Source organism: Cottoperca gobio, chromosome 21, assembly GCF_900634415.1.
Source record: "Cottoperca gobio chromosome 21, fCotGob3.1, whole genome shotgun sequence".
Taxonomy (NCBI): Eukaryota; Metazoa; Chordata; class Actinopteri; order Perciformes; family Bovichtidae; genus Cottoperca; species Cottoperca gobio.
Window position 1 is genome coordinate 18,146,985 of NC_041375.1, and position 25,798 is coordinate 18,172,782.

A 25,798-nucleotide genomic window follows, 5' to 3' on the forward strand; every position below is an offset into this window, starting at 1 on the left:
TGGAGGTAAAAACTTTACTTTACATTTGGACGTTAATCTGCATTTTAAAGTCACCAGATGTAAGAGATGTTTCAGGATAATGAAGTCAATTAAACTTAGAACTTTCTGGCTGTTAATGCACAATACAAGAAGCCAAAACAAACGATATGTGCAGGGTTAAGTAAAGTTTGAGGAATAAGAGGGATACATTTGAGTAACACAAATGGACTCAAACCTCTTGATATAATGTACGACAACATGTAGTATGTTAAAGAACGGGAAAATATATTTTCCTGCTTACAAATGGACCTCTACACCTAGTTACATTTTTCAGAATAATATTTGTCTGCTGAACAACTGAGGTAATTTACAAAAGGGGGCGCTGTTGAGGCAGAAAACTGGAGGTTCAAAAAGCCCATGGATGGCAGGGGTTGTTTTCTTCACACTGACATTTCCAGTGATCCCTAAGACACGCAAGTATGATACTCTTAATAACTGAGTTACTGAATTAGATGTTTGGATCATTGTGGCATCATTCAGATCTATTAGATACTGAAGAGTTCATAACTTCTCTGTGTTGGGGTTTTACGGAAGTAGTTGCCTCAAGGTTAGACAATCAAGGTATTTTCCCCCAGAAGGTCACTTTAAAACCCAATCGCCTTGAGAACATCTGGGTGGAGGAAGTCAACATAAAACACTGATCAGCAAATAGTTGAATGCACTTTGAGTGAGGAGAAGTCAATGTTACATGACATTTAATGTAGGTGTTAGTGTGTAATAAGTGTGCAATCTGCCCTATAAATGCAATTATTACCCCACTCTGTTGGACAAAAAGGAAACACAACTGACTGTCGTCAACGGTGCATTAAGGCTACGAGGGACTCAGTCAGACAGGTGAGACATGTCACTGGCTGCACATCTTGTGAGTACCACGAATCCAGGGATATTCTGAGAGCGTTTCTCAGCTAATGGGTGTCATCTCAGCCTACGGTGTCACTGCTAAGTCCTCAGAGGTAAATATAAAATGCAAAAAGTGTGGCACAAAACAAATTAAGAGTGCATTAGCAATCCCACAGTGGAGTCTAATGGTAGAAAATCAACTGTGAAGAAAATGTGTGATATTCTCCAAAAAACATCTTAATGTAAAATTATATTTGAGGTTTTATTTGTTGCATTTTTTGTGTCCCGAAAAACCTCTCACGTCAGAATTTAGGTAGAGTTTAATTGAATTTAGTTTGAGAATATCAGCACCTGTATGCATCTTTGAAGCGCTCAGGTTCTACGTATGATGGAGAAGCATCTTTTACCTGCTTTCTGTCAGCGGGCACAAAGATTTGAGGGCTCGCACATCTGTATTTCACTGTTTAACATTGTACTGTAAATGTTTAGACAGTGTATACACATTGCTAATGATTTTCAAATACAGACAAGTCAACTTCTGTCACTGCTTAAATATTGCTTTACTTATTATGTTAAAGGTTAAACAACAACAGCAGCATGGCAAAAATATTTTCATCTGCATCTTCAGAAGCCAAAATAATATTAAACATTGTTTTATTTTGGTTGAAATACTCCTTTCTGAACACCACCAACAGCCGGGGAACTAAATATCAGCACACTTTCTCCTGTCAAATCCTCAAATCACTTAAATTTGAGATTTTACTAAATAAAGTAGTAATTATTAACTGGGTTTTAAAACTCATAAGGCACACTACTCCAAGTAATAGGCTACTGAATATCTGTCTTTACACATAACACCTGATTGTCTCATCGCCCATATAACTGAGGGATATCAAAGGAATTATTCGAGTTAAGAGTTGAGGAAAATGTTATAATCTTTATTCTCACACAGTATTTGGGTCATATCAACAATAGCAGATCTTTTCAAGAGCATGCTTAAAAACACCCCATATGGAGCAAAGAACGGACACTTTCATTCAACAAAAGCTATTAAATATAATTTACAGGGGAGTGAAATCTTCCAGCGAAGACAATGATCAAACACAAGTTGAAAACTTGTCTTCTTTGATATGATATAGACAGTGAATTCAAACTCATGAGCTATAACTTCTCCATGGTCCCAAATTAACTTATGAAACTTTATATATATACAAAAATGTGCTACACAGACCAGCGATGTTAGATACTATTGTCAGGATGTAAGAAATCAACCAACAAAATAAACAAAATGTCCTATAAAAATGCAGCTCACTGTGTACTTTAACTAATGTAGGACTGACTGTATTGCACTAGTGATTTCTACTGTTTAAAACGACTACAAGGTGTGTTACAACATATTCCTCGTGTCCTCCCTTTTGACATGGTCAAGTGTCTTGTCTTGGCACTTGGTTTTTTTGTTCTGGTGAGTTTTGACATGTTTTGCCAAGTGGTCACTCCTCATGAACCTCTTGCAGCAGTCCGGGCAAACAAAGCGCTTCTCCCCCGTGTGAGTCCTCAGGTGTCTCTGCAGCTCATCCGACCTGGTGAAACTCTTGCCACAGAACAGCCAGTTGCACACAAACGGCCGCTCTCCAGAGTGCCACCTCAGGTGCGCTTTGAGGTGAGAAGTTTTCCCGTACACTTTCCCGCATCCCGGTATGTGACAAATGTGTTGTTTCTTCTTCCCAGGCTCGTCGCTGGACGTGGAGGACTGGCAGTTCGGACATCTGCACCTCCTGCACCGCCGCGCAGTCGCGAGAGGGGACTTCGTGTGCAGCAGAGCCGCGATTTGCGTCTGATATTGCGCAAAGTCCGTATGTCCCAGAACCAAGCCCCTCTGCAGCTGGAAGCGATGGTGACCAAGGGAGGCAGAGTGACTGACGTGGTTCCCCTGCTGGAGGCTCCACCACGGAATATCCTCTCCAGGGTTTGGGGACAACTGTCTCTGCTGCTGGTGCACAAGGCCGGAGGGTCCCGTGACAAAACTTGGCATGGCGGACGGAATGGGAGTTGGGGCTGCGTAACTGACAGCGGGAACGTAGGTGGGAGGGCAGGAGGACTGCAGAGACTGCATGGAGCAAGGTAACATCTTCACGGGGGAGAAGTCATAGGGGTACGAGGGGTCCGCCGGAGGGGTGAGGGGCAGTTCGTGGTGCGAGCTGAAGGAGCTCTGGATGTGCGAAGTCAGCTGGTGCTTGGAGGATAGTCCGAAAGTGGAGTTGCTCGCCAGGCTGCTCTGAGGGGTTCCCTCGTTAGTCCACGGGTGAAATAAACGCGAAGGGGAGCCCAGAGTTGGGTCGTAAGGGACCTGGAGGAAATCTGTGTGGTTTGATCCGTGGTGATGCCCGATCCGGTTACAAGTGGCAGCCAGGAGAGCCAGCGGAGAGTGCTTACAGTTCTCTGGAGAAGAGTTTGGAGTGCGATCCTGGATAACCGAAACACACATTGTCTATGTTACAATCATTATTCAACACACTTTATGGAGGTAACAAAAACAACAACACAAATTAAGTGCTACGTTTTAATATTCAACCAAGTGATGAAATGGTGTCTAAATAGTTTCATTTTAATCTGCACTAAATCGATCCTGTCGCCTGAGTCGAGATGATGTGACATAAAAGTTGGCGTTATGTTGCAGCAGAAGTCATTAAGACTCAAAAACAATTAAGAGTTTGTAATAAAATTATATGACACTTGGACCATCAAAGTAGCAGGACTTTTTTTTTTTTTTTTTATCGTTTGTTAAATATAAAAGAGTCGTTACCCAAACGTAAATCAACTCTGCATGAGTAAGTTTACAAGTTATTCAAGTAAACAGAAAGTTGCGCACAAACCTGAAGAAAAGCCTGGAGTGTTTCATTCCGCAGTACAGCCACCGCTGCCATGGTACAACGTCCTCCTCCCTCTCGATGAAAACAAATAAAAATGAAAGCACTAATTTATATAAATGTGTGCATTCGCTGTTAAAAAAATATATCGCGTCGAGCAGGTCTCCACTCTTCAGTGCTTCCTCTCTCCGAGATATCCTTGGTCTATCTGAAGAGTGAGGGATCACTTCTTAGAATTTGATAAGGACTTTGGTGGGCCGCCAGCCAGTCAGAAATAAGATTTATTACTTTGAAGTTTGCCGCTGCCCAATCATCAAAGAATAGCGGCTCTTTGAGAGGGGAAAGCAAATCCTTTGAATCCACAAAGCTCCTATGGTGTGTTTGTTGGTCTGGATAAAGGAGCTGATTATTAGGGGGGATGGGAAGGGAGGAGATAAAGGCGGGACAATTAATGAAGTAATCACTATGTGGGAAATGTATATACACAAATAATTGGATTTTCTTGATCAAAGACCCCCATGCCGCCTGGAGACCTCGGTATTGGATGCTGTAGTCATCTGATCCTCTTTTTGTAATTAAGGATTTGTAGCAGAACCCTATGTGACAATGTGACATTGTTATCTCTGGAGATCTCCAGCGTTGCCTGACTGTTTGATGGAGGAAAAGAAACCAAATCAAGTGACTCAACACAAGTTCTCATCTCTCAAGAATCTGCGTCTCTTTTACATTTCTAATTTGAATTATATTTTCTTTGTTGTTCCTTTGAACTACAACATGGCATTAAACACTTAATTATGCCCTCTCTGAATTATTTAAATACTTAATTCGCCTTCACTCATTTCAATCATTTGTTTTATCGGAACCTTATTTCTAATTTAGATTTTTTTTTTTTCTCTCTTTGCCGAGAAAAATGTAAGCTTAGAGCCTTAGGGTAAATTCCCAGCAGCTAATTCAAATTATAACATGTTACTTAACATGACACAAAAGGGAACCCTCTGTTTTAAATCAGGTGACAAAAGCAGCACTTGAAATGGTGATGTCTCAATTATATTGGTCTGGAGAGGAAGTTCAGAACAGGATCTCTAAAGCATCCAAATTAAACAGAGATAGTGTAATGGAAGTTTAACACAAAGTCTAAACTTGCATATAATATCATATTCCTTCCTGTTTTTGTTTCAGAATATTTAATAAAGGGAAAAGTGAGCAGTTTTCTTAAGATAATATTCAAACTTTTGTGGCAGAGCAGTCCAAATGGAAGTTGTAGTTTTCTATATCAACTCTCTGATCTTTATCTGGCTTCCCTGAAGAAACAATCACTGTCCTCTCAACTAGTTTGGAGCGGCAGATTTTGCATTAGATCTGTTCCTTTGAAGGGATTAATGTTCCCAGTCCTCTCCCACGGCTTTACACACAGTCATGAGGGAAAGGGGGAGTCCTGCTGGGCTGCACTGGAGCCATGTTAAACTACAAAACTGGCTACAGGAGTGGTGTTGTCACACTGTTAACTGATTTTTTTAAAAACTAGTGGAGATTAACCTTGTTTACATCAAGTTATGGCGGCAGTGGGTGATGAAGTGTATTTTGTAGAGTAGAGCATATAAAAATATGCAGAAAACAGGAAGGTCACTACTTTGACTCCTGAGCTACGTTGTATTAAATCTGTCGTTTACAAGAGAGTGTGAGTACTTTTATAGATACACGTGTAAAATCGTGTTACAGAGGTCACATTATAAATGGTCGCAACCTCAGAATGTGTGGATGGATTTTTTTTCTGGATATTTGTACCGCTTTTTTAACAAGGAACCCTTTACACACGGTTTATAACTAATAGGGTTAGCAATACTTTATAAATAAGTTGTAAGCAACTAAGAAAAACAATTTGGGTTGCCAAGTTGTGCATTCTTTTGCTGATGTTTATTCCTCCTTCAGCTCAAAGAAAGTGAGAAACCATTGACCATTTATTAATGTTATACCAACACTTATAAACTCAATTATTACCAAAGGGATGTTTTCACAACCTGTCAAACCTTACACTTACTCATAATAAGGGATTCTGAATCTATTAAGAATTTGTCAATTACTTATTAACCATTTTTAAGGCCATTGGTTACTACTTGTGAACTGTTGGTATAAATGTATTCACAGGGGCATAAAGTGTGAGAGAGTGTGTGTGTGTGTGTGTGTGGTGTGTGTAGGGGGGGGGGGGGGAGAGGCAATGCCCCTATTCCCACTTCCGGTGCACTTGCACAGACCACACCCATCTTCAAACTTGGCCTTCAATTTCAACTCAACTACACCCCCGTAACATTTCGTGATTGCATGTTGCACGGTTAATATATGTCCACAGACAGACAGACAGACAGACAGACAGACAGACAGACAGACAGACACATGTTTCACTGTGAATTGTACATGTATTCATCCATTTTGAAATAAAGGATTTTGACACAATTGGGCTCAAAACAGGTCAAAAGAGGATAATAAAATGACCAAATGCTGTATCCTCCATTTACCAGCTGTACCAACTAAATTACTGACCAATTTAGACGTCACGGCAGTAAACATTTTAACAGTCTCCTCCAAAAGTTTGTATTTTGCCATCAGTTAGTTTTTGCTTTCAGGGTTAAATGTCAGATAAATGTAAAATGTTGTAATCTGCTGTCTGATGTCAACGCAGACAACAGTTAAAGTAAAGGCAACATCCACCCTAAAACAGAATTAAGATTTTCCTATGATCTTGAAGAGAGGCACTGATTTAATGACATTAAAATAGCAGATGTAAATTCTGATTCAGGGAGTATTTTCACTTAAATCAGCTTTACATGTGAGCCGTCATGCTATGCAAAGGCAAATTTCAGACATATTTGACAACTGCATGAATTTTGTGAACCATCAGAATTACCAAATTATTGATATCTTCTTTTGAGATACTCGGTTCAGCCCCAAATGCAAGTTCTTACATTTTAATGCATCTCAATGGGACTCCAGCTGAGGGATGGATTTGGCTGAGCAGGACTTTGATATAGTTTGTAAGAAATTCACGACTGTGTGCTTGACACAATGTCCAGCCCCCAAGGTAATTTACTTACTCCAAACCTTTACCGTCTTATGGCCATGCCTCGAGTTTTCCGGGGTCACCTCAGCAGTCGTTTGGCTAACAGAAAATGTTCCTGCGGCATTTGATGGGAAAATTAACTTGGAGGAAACCCCCATTGCAATAGTTTTTCTGCCTGTAGCCTCAAAGGTTTGAACATGGAACCCGTCTGTACCATCCGTGTATTTCATACAGTACTTTAAAGCATAAAGCAGAGAGTCGATGAACAGAAATACTTCTAAAAGGTGGAGATGTGTATGAAGCTGCATTTAGGGATTAGCAGAATATCTAATAAAAGAAGAAACAGTCCTACTCACACGGTCTCATATTCACATTTTGATCAGAAATCTGAATTTCCTGCATTTAAAACAAAACAAAACATTTTCTGGAAGTTCAACAGGTGAAGAAGAAAAATACAACAATAGCCAAAAGTCAATAGTTTAAACACATTTATTTGATCCATATAAAACGTCAGTTTACTAGAAATAAATATAAATGTACAATCGATGTATAAGTGTGTTGCTGAGTTTGTTTTGGTTCAGGTCCAGTTGAAAGTCGAGGAAGGCAATCTGCAGAAGAGAGAGAACAACTGCGTTGACAATCCTCATTATGCAGCGCACTCTAAATACTTTTCATTAACGTGGTTTTTTCAATCAACATCATTTAATTTGAATGACATACTTCTTATTTTGACCCCCAAATGGATATCAGAAAGTGGAGCCGCAAGCGATTGAAATTTTAGGTGAACAGAAAGTGAGAACTGTGGATATTACAGAGTCGGGGGGGGGGGGGGGGGCAATGCCACAACACAAAACCTTTTTAACTTTTCATATTCTCTGGACAGCTGGAGAGAAAAACAGGTTCCACATCTGTCTCATACGAGAGATATCAGAGAGGATTGGGGCGGGGGTGGTGAGGGTGCATGTGAGGGTGCATGTGTGAGAGTGAGAGTGAGTTTGAGTGTGTGGGAGAGAAAGAGGGGGAGAGGGAGAAATGCTTGAGGCTACTGGGTACTTGAGCCGCTATAATAGTGTCTCGTATGAGAAAACATCTGTGAATTTCCTCAGTGATCTACAACAATGTATAACTCAGAGCAGTCACTCAGCAGACCTTTTGAAGTTGCTGTCTGACAGAAAGCTGCCATTGTTCGCAGCCCCCAACAGACAGAAACTCCAACTTTGGTCTCACTAATTTTCCCTGCAATGCGATACAACTCTTTTTTTCCCCTCTCTCTTCCGAGCCTATGAAGCCGGGGATCTCTGCATATTCAAGAGCAAAGAGCAAAGCCTTGGCAATGTGCCGGATTGGCCCGGGGTCACGTAGGGCGGGACAGGTCATTTTACCTTCTCTCAGCCCACCCTGGATGCGCTAATCCAGCCCTAAAGAGGCAAACTCTCCCCCTCCATGATGATGTACAAGGTTACAGCCTGTACTGCTCCACCAGGAAAGTATTACAATAAAAAGATCTCCAGTCGTCTTATATACTGTGATGCCACGAACAAAACGATCCTCAGATATTCAGATGTTGTCAGCTTTAACAGGCGGTTAATGTTTTTATAACACTTCATTGTTTTTAATATTCTTTCACTCCAGGTGTTGTTGCTCCAGAACACTTGGCAATAAGAGCAACTACATGCTTCTTGCATCTTTTATTACGCAATGATGTAATTGTGGGAAATTTGAACTATCGTCAACTAAGAATGTTTCAACCACACGCACGACAAATGGTTGGTTCTTAGCTCATTCAAAACACAACAAACTGGAGGAAATAACAGCAAAACAAGCAGGAAAGTAAATATTTGCTAGATTTGATACTTTTAACATTAATTTGTTCCGGTTTTCCAACATTCCAACATGATTGAACATGAAGTTTGTTCATTTTTAGTAAATATTTACTTAAAAATGTTCAGAAGAGCAACTTGTGGAGATGCAGAGTTACATACACTGTATGGACCCTTATCTTAACACTATGATACAATATGTATCATAGTCATAGTTGCCTATGTCAACCCACACATTTAGCTTATTTAGGGGGGAGGGGGGTCTCCATGGACAACTACACAAATAAGAGAACTTTTTTTAATTAATTTTTTACAGTTAAACCGGACATTACTTTATTCTGACCTCAATCAAACGGCTGTTTGTTTGAGCACCAGGTGATACGTCCCTGCTCCTCCTGGCAGTGGCAAAAAACAACAAGCTTTCTGTAATGCATCCCAAACTGAAACAAGGCCGTGGTAATTCTCACACTGTTACCCGTCCAGCGTTTATTCAATGGCAGCTGGTCCCACCATCTGGGAAAGCAGCATCGGGGCAAAACAAAACAGGTTACACCTTTGGCCATGCCAAGACTGCTAGTGCCCCACTCCGTCTAAAAACTGAGAGAGGCTAATCATAATTTCACGCTCTGATTTGTCAAATCCCATTCCAGCCCCGGAGGTAGCAAGACAACTTTTAAGTCCATGGTGTGTACAGGATAACAGCTTTTCCATATTGTTTTTTATTGTTCTGTGTAAACCTCTTCTAGCTTTAGCATTTACACTAAGGAAGCAACTGAATGGTTACAATTCTTTTTTTTGTAAATGAAAAGGGAAGCTGTAAGTCTGACCAAAACATTTGGTCCCCACTAAGATAAGCAGCAAGGAACAAACTCTTATCTCCTCATGCATGCGTTTTATATTCATGCAAATGTTAACAACAAAACAGCACATAGAGTGCCCTCAACAAACTGCAGGTGTGAGGAAGCTGAAACAAAAGCCACTGTAACCCTAATGGCATCCCTTGTCATTAAGAGACCTTTGATGTATGTACTCAACAGACTCTTTTATCTCCTTCTTCCTCTATGCCTCTTACTCTCTGTCTCTACCCGGCTCAACCAGTTTCTTTATTAATGCCGTCTTTAGGGAATGTTCTTTTGCTCAGAGCACTCAACTTACATCTGATTGATGCTCATGTATGTCGCTTTCTTTGGCACCGATCATAAGCCAGCACAGAGCATCACAATGCTAAGTTTGTAGCTATTCTGGGTGTCTGTTCGTCCCCAGTCACTGGAGTTGGTGGGAACAGAAACTATTACAGAACAAGACTTGGCATTAATTCTTCTGTGGTATGAAATCACAATATAGTGTGGTATATTCTACTTTGGTAAAACATTTGACGCATCTAGATATCAAAAGCACGTAAACTGCATTAAAACAGTATTTAAGAAGCTACACATTAAATACCGGTATTCAAACTCTCCCTTTGAACTGAGAGGATATAGAAACAGGACAATGTTGGCCTAATCGTGTTCTCTCTTTGAAGTGAGACATCACTATTAGGTGAAAAGGTAAGTATGCTTCTTTAGAAAATAAAAGCTTTTCATCATTTGTTAAGACTGCAGCTCGAGCGATTTTCATAAAGGTGGTTTTAAACTTTGGATAACAGTGTTTGGGGCTGCCTTGCATGTAGCTTTAATGAAAGTGCGGCGCATGAAGCAAATAGCTAAAATGGCAAGAATAACACCAGCAGTAACGTTAGCCACATTAAAGGAGCTCTCTCTTGCACACCAGATGTTGTCAGATTTAATGAGGAAAAACAAGAGGGAGCTGGATTTACTCAGACGTATTAAAGAAAACACAGGTGTCAGTCCTCCAACACCGACTTAACACTGCGTCTGTCCCCTCGGCGTCCTGCCTGCTGCCCCTTAAGCAAGCACACACAGTAGTTTCAGTTCATTAGGTCAGAACATCTTTCACGAGAGTGACGACAATATTTCATAACATTTGCCTTTTGCAACACATAATCAGCTAACCAAGGTAATTACGTACACACCTCCGCTCACCTCCTCTCATATGCTAAAGCAGGCAATCAGCCAGGGAGTTAATTTGGCAGAGAAAAACAGGGGAAGAAACTCCCACTCTGGAACCATTTGTCACCACAGTCCAACCTTGTTATTCAAACTAGTGAGCCTATTTGAAATTCCTCTCTGTGGTAAAACAGGGCCAAAATAATCAAGGGAGCATGATCACACTTAATTGATTCAGTGTACTTTTAAGATGCACTACAGGGTGCTGGGGTGACCTATTTCAGACTGCTCTTCAGAGGAACTAACTATCCCAGCAAGGGAGTAATGCACAACGAGGATTTTAATTATTGCAGGATCTGTGGCTACGACCGGAGGTGAAATGCTTCTGAACTGACTGTGACACCACATTATAACACTGCCAGTGGACTTGGGTATTACTCTTTGAATATCTGGTTATGGAGTTATATGTGACAATAGATTAAATATAAAACTAGGACTTTATTATTGATGCAGCTTTATTGTGTGAGCTAATTTGATCATGAAAACAGTTCTACTTAATCTTTTTTTTTTTTTTAATACTTGTCCACAGATGATTGGAACCAAATCTCAAACTATCATAGGATTTATTGACAAGAAGAAATGACATAAACACAATTGCTTTTGATAAATATTGTTTTCAAATGTCATTAAATCAGGGCTGTGTGTATCTGTTCATAGTTACACATACAGTCTTATTGATGCAGTGGTGCTACTTTACTAGTTCCTTTGCCGATGAAGTTGTTTTACAAAATCTATAATGAGCTCATGAAATACAATGCATTGTTATAGACTAAACTACCCAACAGTATATACTGTAGGTTAAATGTAGCTCCGATTCAACTAAGCAACTGCATAAAAGGTTGCTTACACATTATCATCAGTAATAATAATAATCCAATAATGTTCTGCATAGAAATCTGTACACATTCATGTATTCATAGTTCCCCATTGTAACATGGATGCAGGACTTGTACGTGTAAAAGTGTATTTTACATTGTTGAATGGCTACTTTTTTAAGTAAAGTACACTTCTTTCACAGAAAGGAGAGAGGTTGCATTCCAGGAAATGTGTAACATTTAAAACATTTTTGATTATCCATACTACTACTATCTTAAAGAGTCATGTAAAGAAATGCCATATATTTCACATGCTTGTAAAAGAGGAAAGAAGATAATTAACCAGTGATTTTTGTAGGTGATGCGTCAGTCCTCAGTGTCTCACCCCGAGTCCCCTCAGAGTACTGAAAAGTGGGATTTGATGAACATTTTGGGTCTTTTTAAAACCACCAGGATTTGCATGAACCTGGACCTAAGTGAATCCGCTATCTCCGTCTCGTTATCTAGGCAGAGCTCTAATGTTTTCCCCACTGAGTGTAAGTAGGATGAGATCCTCAGTCATACCACCATACTCTTCCTATTAAGATCAAAATCTCCTCTTAGGCCCTCGGGTGTCAACAAAGGGAGATGCAGTAAATGATATGCAAATTGAAAAGAAAAAAAAAAGCTCTACAAATCAACTCGCCAGCCCTGTATTTCCGACACTTCACATCTTAAAAGAAAATTCCTGTATTTAGGCTGAAATTCAAAGTGAGGTCTAGCTCTGCGTCTGCGAGGCTATATGTGGTGATTCCAGCACTCAGACAGCACAAAGCCCCTCTAACTACAGGCAGCTCACTCTGGGAGAACTCGTAGGGAGAGTTTGAGGTTTCAGAAGGATTTGTCTCAGGATCTGTCTTAGACAATAGACATAATGCTCAAAAATAGGTAGATCTCACCAAGTCGGGTTAACACCACAGAATTTAAAAAGGAACACGCTGCCTGCGAGACGGGGGGCTCCTGAGAGCAAATGTTGGGCAATGGTGAAACGATAATAGATTAGACAACTGACAGAAAATAAATCGACACGTTCTCTTGAGTTTCTGGCATTATTAGCCAGTGCCCGATCAAAACGTGCCGATTGCTTAGCCCGTCGTGTTGCTGATTTCTTAAGATCCGCACATACAAACAACTTCACACTCGCTTCACTGCGCTTCATTGGGATCTGAGCAATACACCTGCTATGACATAGCTGCATCCCCCAGCAATGCTAGAGCCTTACATCACCATCGATAGAGAGCGAGCTGTACCCAGCATGACGTTCGGCGGTGTAACAGTAAATAGGGGTCCCGTCTCAAAACACTACCCGGTGTGCATTACATTACATTACAGGTAATTTAGCAGACGCTCTTATCCAGAGTGACTTACATTGTACTAAGTACAGGAACAGTCTCCCTGGAGCAACTCAGGGTTAAGTACCTTGCTCAGAGGTACAATGGTGGCAGCCTGGTATTGAATTCCCGACCTTTTAGTGTTTTGTTTGGAAGGCGTACCACTAGACCACCAGGCCATCATCACCCCAAATGTCAATGTGCACATAACGCACTTCTAATAAATATGAAGTGCTGATTCCTTATCGCAGCGACCCGCAGTTTAAATTAGACCAGCGACCCTTTACTGCATGTTATCCCCTCTCTTTGTCCCTTTCATGTCTATCTTCAGCTGTACAGTAATAAACCCAACAAAAAGGCAAAAAATAAATAAAAATCGTACAAAAAAAGAAGTCCTGTAGACCTCGAGAGCTCGCGCTGACCCTGCACTTCCTTGGGTCACCACCAAAGCACCGGCCAAGTGTGGCGTCGATTGGAAGAACGGTTGTGTAAAAAAAAAATGAAGACAAAGACTCCACTTTAGTTAAATAAATGTAATATTATGGACATTTTTCAAAAGAAAAACACTTTGAAGACATTTCTTTTGTCTCTGGCATTTCTCATTATTTTCAACATTTCATAGACTAAAGAATCAATCAATAAATAATTAGTGGATACATGAATACTAAGAGTAATTGTTTCTTTCAGCCTCTGGCATAGAGCTTAAACATCTGACATTAATACTGCAAATGGATACTCAGCATTTATGCGTTTCATTGTGACTTTGCAAAATGTTTTTTATTAATAAAACCTCTCCTCCCCAGTGCACCACATGATGATATATTCTTTGTGCTACATCTCATGTAATTAATTCATTTATTGATGCAACATCTGTACCATATCACAGCAGTTTGTATGGTGAATGATCATTTCATATTTAGTGCAGGTTTTAAGACACAGAAAAAAGCCTTTGGAAAAATGAAAAACATCATAATAATGTTACACATGTTTGCAATATTGAGACCAGCAAGTCAACCACAGGAGTAGAACAAAAGTTTGATAACAGACATCTGGAGAACCTCTTATTGCTATATGTATTATCTTACACTATAATGAAGCCTTATGGCTATAAAACCTGCTGAAATTGAGATACTGTACATGGTGGCTTACTACACACAAAAAAAAGCGAAATACTTGCAATAAATACAATAAAACCGTTGTAATAATTCCACTGCAGAGTAAGTTGCTCCTGTAAACACTTTCCAAACACTTTGGATTAACAGCTGAGGGCATCGCCTGTACAGGTCGCTTATTCTGCACTGCTGCTACTTGCTCCACATACCGAAGCACATCTAACACTGAGGATGTTCTTTGGAGTGTCTGTCTACATGTCTGGTGCGTCTGTCTTACCGGTTGACATGGTTGTAAGGCTCAGCTCTGACTGACGAGAGGCCCACTAGAAAGGGTGGGAGGGGGGAGCGGTCGCGTACTCTTCCTCAGGGATTGACTCCACAGTTGACAGTAATTTGTAGTACTCATCTTCTCCATCCAGAACTTTGATTTGACTGTGATGGGAAAGGAGACGAGAAAGTGCAGCCTTGACGTAAAAAACTATACATTTATAATAAAAACAATATTTGCAGATACAGCGATGAGGCATGCGTTTTCTTAAGTACACTGAGCTGAATCAGGATGTCATTTATTGTGCAAATACAAGTCAGACCTTCAACAATTAAAATTAGCATGCTGACAAAGCCTTAATATGTAACCCCCTCTCTAATGACGCAAAGCAACTGCTCATAAAAAGCCTGTTATTTTTGGCTCTCCATTTACATTATAAGAAAACAACTCCATTTCTGGATTCTCCTATTCCACAAAGGGCCTGCTCTGTTTAGAGTTGCTGTAAGTAGGAAAGCAGTTATTTACCCAAGTTTTCTCGGCTTCCTCTTGCTCCCCTGGTAATCCAGAGTTCTCTGAGGAAAGGGCCAAGAGCACACAGTCAAAAGATGAGCAGAGAGTCATTAATTTTTAATTCAAAGTGATTTTGTGTTGAATGCGAGCAGATGCTGATAATATCAGAAGTCACAGCATAATTTTTTCTGATCAAAGGGCTCAAGTGAGTCTGATGAAGCATGCATCTTGCTCAGCTTTGATAAACCACATCAATTATTCACCGTGAAGGCAGACATCCTGACATGAAAGCAACAGATAAAGAGCATAAGCACATGTTCAAGACAAGAGGCAGAGAAGCGTGGGGGTGGGGCTCCAGGGTCTGGCACAGGTAGGTTTAATTGTATTATCATGTGGAACCAAAGTCAGACAAAGGCCTTTATCGGCACTTTGAACTCACATTTAGCTGGTTGTAGTACAGGCTGTCTTCGGGGCTGTTGAGCAGCTTGGGCTGCTGGCCCCGCCGGCGAGGAGTTCTCTGCTGCAGCTTCATCACTGGACCTGCAACAGAGGAAAAACGAGGGCAGTGATCCAACCAAGCAAAACAACAACAAGCACCGACATGATGATACTGATGGTGATGACAGCAGCGGTAAACAGATTCTGCCCTCCACTTTATAAATCTGCACAATCGTGTGACAAAGTGGCAGAAGCATATTTTAAATTTATGGTGGTGTAGGTTTAAGATTATGTAATTTCATCGATGAGCTGATTCAATAACAGCTTAACATTACATAAATACACACATATAACCATATCTAATTATATCTCTCCTTACAGGTGCACAGCAGACTAGAGTTCAATTTGCGAAATAGCTACAATGGAGGAGGAGGTAGAGGGCAGACTCCGGGGTGTGGTATCAGCATCCAAGAATTTTCACTTTCGGGAGATGAAGACCCATAAAAAGAGGGAGTGTGTGTTTACACTGAGGCTCGGATCAGATCTTACCTCTCTAGAAACAAGTGAAAGTTAATGTAGTGCCGGTTACAATATGAAATTATAATAATATATATAAGAATGATTTAATAACTGCTGTGACCATCTCGAAAGTTGCTACAATCATTACAATCAAGACACTAAAAAAGTGTGGCGACATTAAAAAGTGCTGATAATCTGATTTCTTATATTTCAGTCAGATCATAAAATGTTTGGAGTCTTTGAGTAAATAAAGTATTTTAATCAAACTTAATAATAGGTGACACAATTCAATACATTTAGTTTAAGGATTTGTTTTCAATGCATCAAACATCTGTTCAGCATTGATTTACACTGTGATTGAAGAAGTAGTTAATGCTGTGGTGGGAGGCGAAACAAGATCCGGGTCAAGTGTCAGGTTTTAATGGATTGCAACTGGAATTAGCCGAGATGTCAAATTAACTAATGAGAAGTAAAACCCCTGCACAGCAGTACAAAGCAGCCAGGTGCTGGTCAAACACAGTAAAATAATCCAAAATAAAAGGCCAGTTTAGCATTCTTTAGAGGTGCTACTGTATTCTGTTTGTTTTGTCTTCGGACAGAGCAAGGCAAGCTATTTCCTCCTGTTTCCAGTCTTTACGCTAAGCTAAGCTAACCAGCCGTCATCTGTAGGTTCATACTTATTATACAGAAATGAGTGGTATCAAACCTTCTCATCTAACTCTCTGCAAGAAAGCAAGAGAGCGTATTTCCCAAAACTCTTCCTATAATATCCATTTCATATGTGCCTTGTGGTGTCGAGCATAGCAGATAGTTTTGGTTATAATTGTTGAGGTTATAAGATATCTGCGTCCGAGATGTTTCCTGCCACCCCGTTACAACTAAAGTCTATAGAATGGGATTTGGAAGAATTGACCGTTTAAAGGTGACGACCATTAGCTTTTAACACAGCAGATCAGGACTCTGGTAGATCTAGTTCCTCCTGAAACCAATGACATTAATGTGAGCTGAGGCTAATCTGTTCAACATAGTAAGAAGTAATTAGATTCCCACCCAATGAACGACTTCTTCTCCACTTTCTGCTGCTTCTCTTCCAGCAGATGACCGAATCTTTGGCAGCGTAGCGTTGTTTTCCCTGATTGTTCAAAACAGTGTACTGAATAATTAATTATTCATCGCACCACAGAAAGTGAAATGTTATTGACGACTTACTAAAGATAACGAGCTACTTGATAACCCCATTATTCAAACACGAGACAATTACGAAGGCTTAATACATTCCCAGAATTTTAAAATGTATAGGTTACAAAAGTCTGTTTTGACACCTTTACAAGGAAGCATCTATATTTAATGTCAGATAACGTTTCATCTTCTTTGCCTACGTTTTGGGTGAGACAGGACATTTCTTCATCATCTTTTGCTACCTCGGCTTCTCTACCTTGACTAAAGCTGCATTTGCTTTTTCCATCTTAACACTACTTTGTACTCACTTTGAACAGACCTCATCACATCTCAATCCTATACATCAAAGAGCGAGCTCCCCCCTCCACCCCCCCCCCGATATTTCCTCGGCTTTCTTGATGTTATTCAAACCAGTGCAGGTTTACTAAAGTCACACATTGTAAATGCCCAGAAAGTTCCTGTCAGTTCTGAGATATTAGCTAACTTTTACCGTGAATCTTATCTCTCCGTGCCTCAGAGGTGCTAACCGACCACTGTGTGAATCCTTGTCACCCCCGAGTGCGAGAGGATATTTGGATAGATCTGATGCACTGAGGAAAATAGCTGTGGGGAAAAAAACAGCTGTGTATTCCTTCTAAACAAGTAGCTGGTTTGGCTGAACTCACCTATAGGTTGGAATATTACAATGAGATAAATTGTAGCTTTGTATCTACATGACACGTTGGGAAAATAAAAAAACAACCAGACCAAATGTAATGTTTGCACCTTACAGTTAAACAATATGTATGCAGGACATTGTTGTGCTAATGATGCAGAAATGAATTTGATAAGCAAATGTTTTATTCCCCTGAAATTGCATCAAAGCACTCAATCACAATTAATGAATCCTAACGTCCTTGAACACAATTTCAAAATTCAATGGCATTGTAGAATAGACGGCATTGTCTGTGTTTTCAACAAACATGTGTTTTGTTTATCTTAAAAATAGCATCTACACAAAAGAGATACTGCATGACAGTATCTGACTGGATCCCTGTTTGCCCTCTGTGTTAGCTAGAAGACCAGACCAGCTGTAGCTGAATGAGTCAGTTCTCATATCGAAATTGCAATTGTAAAAAAAACAATTTTCAATTCTTAATCCCAACTATCGTCGTAAACGTCAGTAAAAGTTATACTTAACGATTTCACCAGATATAATGACGACTGTCGCTGGTAAATGCACTGAGCTATTTAACATAAAATCTGTGTGTTGGCCAAACAAACAGTTATGAATGTTTTTCAGATTCATATGTTTTCTGCTTATTAATATATAATTGTTTTCTGTACACTTTAGTTTTAAATGTTTTTTTTCGAGGAAGCAACACCACCCTGTATAATTATTTGCCACGCTAGCTTAATCGCTCTCAGGATGACGTTGATCGGTCGGTCCACCACTTTGGTCCAGACTGAAAGATCTTAAGCCTACTGACTTTTCCATTAGCACCATCATGACACATGTGGACATTTGTGGTTTTTAGTGTAATGTCTCAACAACTAGCATCATCATCATCATCATTCATGACACATCAGCCACGCTTTGTGTTTAGTGCTTGATTAGCAAGTGTTAGCATGCTAACATGCTAAACTAATATGGTGAACATGTCATTGGGAGCATGCTGACGGTAGCATTTAGCTCAACACCATCAAATGATTTCATCTGTTTCTATTAACATAGGCACAATATTCATTTGTGATTGAGGTTGGCACAATCATATTTAGTTTAATAATAGAAATACGGGGCTGTAGTTACGTTTATAAAAAATAATTACATTTTAAAATCATTATTGCAATATCGGTTGCAATTAGATGTTTTCCTAAAATGGCTCAGCTGCTGGATCTGCCGCTGCAGATCTGGAGCCCCAGACACGACACATGGGGGTTGATCACCACCGCCTCACTATTTATCCCTTCTGACCTGCAGCGATTAGAGTGTGTAGCAGATCAGAGGATGGGTCAAAACTCCCATCTCTGTGCCTCTGTTTGGGAAATCACTGCCATTTGATCCAGGCCAGCCCCAGAGGAATGCTGCTGCTGCAGATATATTACAGGCAAGGAGGCTAACAAACTGGCCTCTGGCAGGAGAGCGCGGCTGGGACATGAGAAGGCAGAGCTGGGAAGAGGTCAGTCAGTGGCTCACACCGGGGGTTTGCTAAATGATCGTGGGTAATGTCTGCTGTTTGGGGTGGGGAGCAATAATGGTCGACTGGGAATACAGAGGCAGCGCGGTTCATACAATATTGATTTCTCCGTATCAAAAGAAAGCCAAGCAGAGTTTGCTCTTCTCGGTGAGAAACTTACATATTGTACATGTTTGCCTCTTGAGATAAAAAGGGCTGGAATTCTTTTTGAGATAGGTGTTCCTTTCATTTTCAAAGAGCAGCAGAAGACTCATATTACATCTCTAAATACCACTTTGAAATCCCTTGAAAATCAGAATGCTCCTTCAGAAACAACAAAAAAGAGCTAGTAGAAGGGATTTTTAGTTGAATAAATTAGAGATGTATCGATTTACTTTCCGTATCACGTGCTGCAATCACCTGACTTCTCCCAGACCACAGAAAGCCACTTGGGCTTTGTTTATTCAGATGGAGGGAGCAGAGGCACCAAAAGGCATGGATTATAAGGAAAAATCATCAGCAGGGGCCTTTGATGTCTAAATGAGGCATGTGCAACCCAGACCCTTCTCTTTACCACACACTAACACGCACACACACACACACACACACACACACACACACACACACACACACACACACACACACACACACACACACACACACACACACACACACACACACACACACACACACACACACATTATTCCTCAGTTGAAAACAGAGACTCCAAACAGATATTTGAAGTTGAAGAGGATTTCCAGAACTATTCAGTGCTCCTGAGATTTATTACCGCTCTCGTCAGTTTGGACATTATACTTAAATAGCAACTCATGTGCTTTAAATTACAAGAAAAACTGGTCAAGTCCTGCAGATAATGCTTAAACTGAGTAGTGCCTGCATCTGTTTTCACTAATGCAAGCAGAGGATGTTGTTACTTTTCACACTGAAATCAATCATTTCCTCTGACAGCAGATTTGGAACTTTGACTCCTAAAGAAATGTTTGCGTGGAGGTGAAGCCTCTGAACTTTGTGGAAGTCGATCATTTGTCACAGACATAATACATGTAATTTAGAACTTAGACCTAGCAAGATGAGTAAACACTAAGTAATGAGGAGTGAGACATGAATAACAAGGACACCATAACGCCAAAAATAGATTAAATATGCAAATGAGTGGCATTAAGCTTTTTTTCCCTCATAATCGGTGTGATCCCTTGTAATTATAATAAAATACGAAACTGTATTTTGTCACCAACAACAACAACAACATAATAAGGTCTTGTGTTTGGAAAAACTTTGTTAAACTACATCAAATGAGTCATGTGCGAAATTACAGAGAACTTGGAGTATCATTTTCCACCTAGATTTTACGTCTGAGGAGATTATTCTGTTGGAATTGTGATGATGAGTAGTTTGGAAGTACATCCTGTTAACTACTCCCACTGACATTAAGAGGATTACGTAGGTAGCGTCAGACAGAGGCAACTCCTTCCGTTAAGTTGAGTCTTTCCTATCCCTTCCAAATCTCTGCTGCCGCTACGTCGAGCCTGTAATTTGCCTAAAACTGAAGGCATCTGGTTGAGACGCTGCGATATGTGGAGACAGACAGATCACTCAAAGGGCTGAGAGACAGCGAGAGGGTGGGAGCGTATTTGTCTAGAGAACATGGAGAGGGTGGATCGTTTGTCTGGCAGATGCATGTTGATATGGTGATGCTGCTGTTGCTGCTTTGGGGATGGTTGTGGGTTGTGGAGCAGCACCTGGTGGCTGCAAACCTTGTGGGAGGACATGTGGGAAGACGTTTAAGAGCTGAGGGAGGGACCGAGAGGAGAGGAAAGTGAGATGTACTGGTGAGTGTGGGTTTGACCTCAGTGTGGGTAAAACAGCATCCATATTTTCAATGAGCTCTCCCAGCTGCAGCTATAAAGCCCAGAGAGAGCTCAGGGCTACAAACTAAATCAATTCTTATTGACTGTACCATGTTATGCACTGAGGGAACATAACTATAACCAATAAGTCAACATAAACTTCAATTATTCTTCGCACCCTTTTAATTTTTTCTCTTTTCTCATCCCTTCATACGAGGTTAACTATCTTCCAAGGTGCAGAGGTAATTGGTCCCTGTGTTGTGGCTCCACTTTATCACTGTCTCTCTCTTGACATGTATGTTTACCACAACTATAATCTTCAAAAAGCCTGTTAACATAAGTAGCTCAGCTTTCATAAACCATAAAGTCAGCTCTGACTGATCCTCAGCACCATCCTGTTTACCACGCTGAGGAGCATAAGCAGCACTCTGATCATATCTGCTGCTTGCTAGCAAAGGCTTTCTTTCTGCACACGCCTCTGTGACTCATTTCCAAACATGTTGTATTAATATTCAGGTTCGGGAGACAGGTGACGAGAGGTGACATCGTCTCGAGTGTGCAGCTTACATGACTTCACTGTGTATGTGTAACTTTTCTCTGACAAAACAGGGGAAATCAAAGGTTGTTGCTGCAGAACATCTGAGAACGCCTGGAGTACAAAGTGCTTTAATGCTCTCTTCCCACCATGAAATGCAACACTGCGGGTGTTTTGCTAAAGAGTGAGAATAGTTGCCTAGCCTAATGTCATATATACAGTGAAGCAGACATACAGTATATCCAAATCATCGCACTCACTTGCTTTGTTTCACACATGAAAGAAAAACACAGAGCTGAGCGCAACACTGGGCTTCAAGTCAAATCACTTAGAAAAGACCCAACGTCCGTCAAACACAAGGAGAGTTTCCAGGTCACGCCCCGGTGTTTTGGCATTAATAGGAGCAGAGTGTGTGCCAGTGAGCGTGTGTCTGGAGAGGCGGGGTAATTCGATTTCCATGGCTAATTTTCTGTTTTTCTCCACTGGTGTCCTGAAACACTCCAGGTCGAGCTCCAGCCCGAGAGAACCAATGTGATCACCAGAGGCGACAGCAGGATGAGACACAGGAAGGAGGCTGGTCTCCAAACATCTGGCAGGGCTAGGCTTCCATGACTCGCTCAACCTCGGGATGAAAAAAAAAAAAGGCCCTCAGATCTGCAGGGATCAAAGTGTGCCCTGGGTGCCTGAGCCACCGTGGCCTCCCTCATCATATTCAAATGGGGTTTCCTGAAAGAAGTCGAGCCACAAGCAGACCTTGCAACACAAACGAGGCAGGAAAAGGGGCAACGATGAATACCTGAAAATACGTGTGCTATCCACACACAATAAGGCCCATGGTGGAAGAGGAAGAGGATTTTCTTTTTGTCAGGACATTTAAATAGAATATAACAGAACTGTCAGGTTTAAAATTCATGTGCTCAAGGCTAATTTACTCAGTACAGAGACCCTTCAATTTACCTAATATCAAAAAGAAGTCTGGGAGTTTGACTTACTGCAATAAATGATGCCAATGAGACTAAACTAGAAAAGTTTGAAGTTTTATTAAATGAGTGGTTCCTAACCTGGAGGTCAGGAGCCCCACGAACTGAATCCTGCAACAAAAAAATCACCCTCTTACCAACTTGAGTCCTTAAAGTCTTATGTTCTTAAAACAAGTTAAGCTATTTGCTAACTAGTGCATTGAGCAACTTTTTCCAATTAAATTCATTTGTTTCAAGTATCTTCTAAAATCAAGTTTATTTTGTCTTCATTCTAGAGCAGCAACCTGATCTCTTCTTTCTTGTTTTAAGACAAAGACACACTAGAAACACTCATTTCTAAAAAAGAAATCTTGTAGAAAACAGGTTGATTTCTCTTTAATTCTAGACTGATACAACATCATTGCTTTCCCCCCAGTTATACAGCAATGAAATCATCTAAATGTTGTACATTTTAGCTAATTTTAGGACGAGAGGGTGCAAAGGAATGTAACTTTTACACATCAAATGAATCCTTCACCCTCGCCTTAGGTACCGGGGTGTCGAACTACAAAGAAATAATGAAAACAAGAAAGTAATTTAGCTGTTGTTTCAAAACTCTGTGTAAGAAAATGACTGGAAGCTCCAGTGACACAGGACAAAACACACTTTGAGTAAAATGCCCTCATACTGGCATTTACTGCAACGTTTCCCTCCATAATCACCCTGACATTATAAATTCATCAAACACTGCCTCCCTTCAGCAGCAGTGATGCCTGGGAGCGGGGGGTCACCTGTATGCAGCATTACCGAATTAGCCGCTATCTAACCCAGACCTGCTGTGGCGTGCTGACACTAATCCCGGGACCGCTAGAGAGCCCTGTCTGTGTTACATTATCATGTCTAATCCCCGTAATCTCTCAGCCGCGCCGCTAAATGCTATTTCACCTCCGTCTCTTACCTCATACCCCTCTAATAACATTAATGAAGGGCCGGGCCCCCATTACCCAGGCTACCGCAGTGGTGGGCTGGGTGACGGCCGTAATCGGAGGCCCCCTGCACAGCCACCCACTCAGCCTTCCAGGCAGCAGGAATTAATGTAATTCACCGCCCGGGGCAGAAAGCAAACCAAACATATGTTCAACAAATCAGGGTTTGTGTGTTTTCTTGTCACCGTTACTGTGCAGGTCTATTAGAGTCATTGATGAAATCCTTAGTGGAGGGCTCGCCGTGCAGGAGAATGAAAGCTTTGAAGTGCTCATGCCACTTCGAAAGGCCCCCCCCCCCCACTTGCCATGAGACGTTTATGATGAGCTGACCCGGGTTATTAAAATACCGCAGAAATGATCACCTATAATGCTTCTCTCCTTTTGCTGTCAACAAAGAATGGCAGCATAGGATTGGCTGGGATGAAAGGTTGAAAGGGGCCCCGTATTAAAAATGGCACTTTATCCATTAAGGCGGGATTTCTGCTGTCTCTTTGTGTAATTACCTGCACCCGCCAGCTCTATGCTCGGGCTTACCTTGTTTACACTGCATGTCTCGCAGTCTAGCTGTCTCCCTGCAAGGCTTCGTTACACTGTCTTCTGCTCTGCCTTTGTCTCTCTTGATGTCTTTCACTTGTCTGTCGAGGCTGTCGAGGCCAACCTTGAAAGAGGAGGCGTAAACACAACCAGAAGAGCAATGTCAAAGACAGCAGCGGATAAATAGACACAAGTTAAAGCAAGCTCCGTAATGTGTTTTCTTCTTCTTTCCAATTTAGTCATGTAGACACTGTATTCATTTATTTACAATTTACAATTTGGCACTCATATAACTCAAACCCATTAATGTGCTTTGCAATGTTAATCAAATGCTAATGCAATTGCATATCCCCCTTTACTAGCCCTACCTCCTAGCAAACAGCACCACACTGACTTAATTGTGAGGGTAAAAAACAGCTCATACAGACTTCCTCTCATATTTAATTTTATCTTTGAATAAAAGAGCTATAGGAAAGTATTAATCTGCTTAACATTTCTAAATACATCCTCCAAAGGATTTTGCTTTTTTAATCTTACATATGCTCAGCAGAGTTACTGGCAAAAACTGTACATTTTCCTCATTTCATCCTTTCAACATCAAATGGTGAGCAGCAAAAATTGGATCAGACTTCAAAGACTGTGATGTGCTCCAAGTCACGGAGTGGCTCTTCTATTTCACATATTGAATCCGAGCAGGATATCAAAGTGCTACCAAAGAACCTCAGGTCTTTACTAAAAAAGGGGTCTAACATCTGTAGAAAGAGGAGCGCAAAGACAAATCACCTCAGGGAAGAGCGAGCATTTATTCTCAGCCGTGAATTTCCAGCCTTTTGATTCTCTCGTTCCCGTACCACCCTGTCTTCTCCGCTGAGATGAAGGATGGAGCAAGAGAACTCTTTTGTCTCAAGGACTCAAAAAAAAATCCCAAAGAATAATCTGGGTTAAAGCTGCTTTGGAGGAGCAGCATTTAATATACACGGCTAAAGTCAGGCATTAGAAAATGCTCATTGATATTCTGTCACTTACATTTCCTCTACGTATGTGATCCGCATGCGCCTCTTTAGACCTGTGGAAATAAGATATATGTCATAGAACAACACATATTGTAAGTATCCGGCAGAGCTGAGGACAAATTGCATTTGTCTCCTTGTTTATTAACAAAAGCAGCTCTGGTTTATGATTATGCAATTTGCAGAGAGCAAGACAGAGACGTGTTTCTGTGTGTGATCACTCATTGTTGCATTATTTAAGAAAACAAACACCAAATGAGACAACATCTGCAAACACAATGCTGCATGCCAGTCGCAGTCATGCTTCGAGCCTAGAAAAACAAAATCTCCTCCAGTTTGGACTTGGTGATGCAACTGGAGGCTCTGTTATTTGGATGCAAACACAGAATTCATGCATGGCAGGGAGGAGGGATATCAAAAGGGAAAAGAACAGCATGTAGGTGAGAACATAGATCTTGCAGGAGGAAAATGGGCCAGATCATGTCAAAATAAATCTATATGGAGAGATTCCAACACTGATTAAACAGAATTGTTAAGTGGAGGTTTGAAGTTTTTCTCACCAAGGAATATGATTGTAAACACGGAGAGAAAAATCCCAGATGGGGCTCTGCTCGGTTTGAGTATACAACAAGCATAACATTTTCAGAAGTGTAAATCTAGTATTTTGGAGTTTGAGTCTCGGGAGAGATGCACAGCGTTGACCAAAAGTCACCCAAGATTTGAACGAGAGTTCGCGTACGCATGCCTTGGTTTAAAGATGAGCAACGCAGCTCTACAAACACGTATTTGTCATTATTGTAATTTTAGATACATTTTTAGTACGTAATCTCAAACCTAACATCAGGGAATTTG

General features: G+C 40.8%; 2 protein-coding genes across 3 annotated transcripts in view; both read right to left on the bottom strand.

Moving 5' to 3' along the window:
* Positions 1-1,547: 1,547 nt before the first annotated feature.
* Positions 1,548-3,938, bottom strand: sp5a (Sp5 transcription factor a). Its single transcript, XM_029459164.1, has 2 exons — positions 3,753-3,938; positions 1,548-3,343 (listed from the first exon to the last, which is right to left on the bottom strand). The coding sequence occupies exons 1-2, from the start codon at positions 3,801-3,803 to the stop codon at positions 2,267-2,269; spliced, it is 1,128 nt and encodes a 375-aa protein (XP_029315024.1). The 5' UTR covers positions 3,804-3,938; the 3' UTR covers positions 1,548-2,266.
* Positions 3,939-7,297: 3,359 nt separating this feature from the next.
* myo3b (myosin IIIB) overlaps positions 7,298-25,798 on the bottom strand; it is a 62,613-nt gene continuing 44,112 nt past the window's right edge. For both annotated transcript variants that reach the window (XM_029459023.1, XM_029459022.1), the window contains 6 exons: positions 24,963-25,002; positions 23,937-24,060; positions 15,202-15,302; positions 14,778-14,824; positions 14,262-14,416; positions 7,298-7,409 (listed from right to left, as the gene is read on the bottom strand). In XM_029459023.1, coding sequence (XP_029314883.1) covers positions 14,308-14,416; positions 14,778-14,824; positions 15,202-15,302; positions 23,937-24,060; positions 24,963-25,002 — 421 coding nt within the window. In that variant the 3' untranslated portion in view covers positions 7,298-7,409; positions 14,262-14,307. The remainder of the gene's footprint in view (positions 7,410-14,261; positions 14,417-14,777; positions 14,825-15,201; positions 15,303-23,936; positions 24,061-24,962; positions 25,003-25,798) is intronic.

Bases quoted from the DNA above. Each gene is read 5' to 3' on its own strand.
- sp5a (XM_029459164.1), bottom strand. From the start codon at position 3,803: ATGGCAGCGGTGGCTGTACTGCGGAATGAAACACTCCAGGCTTTTCTT. The intron at 3,344-3,752 runs GTTTGTGCGCAA...TCGGTTATCCAG, and splicing joins CACTCCAGGCTTTTCTTCAG to GATCGCACTCCAAACTCTTC.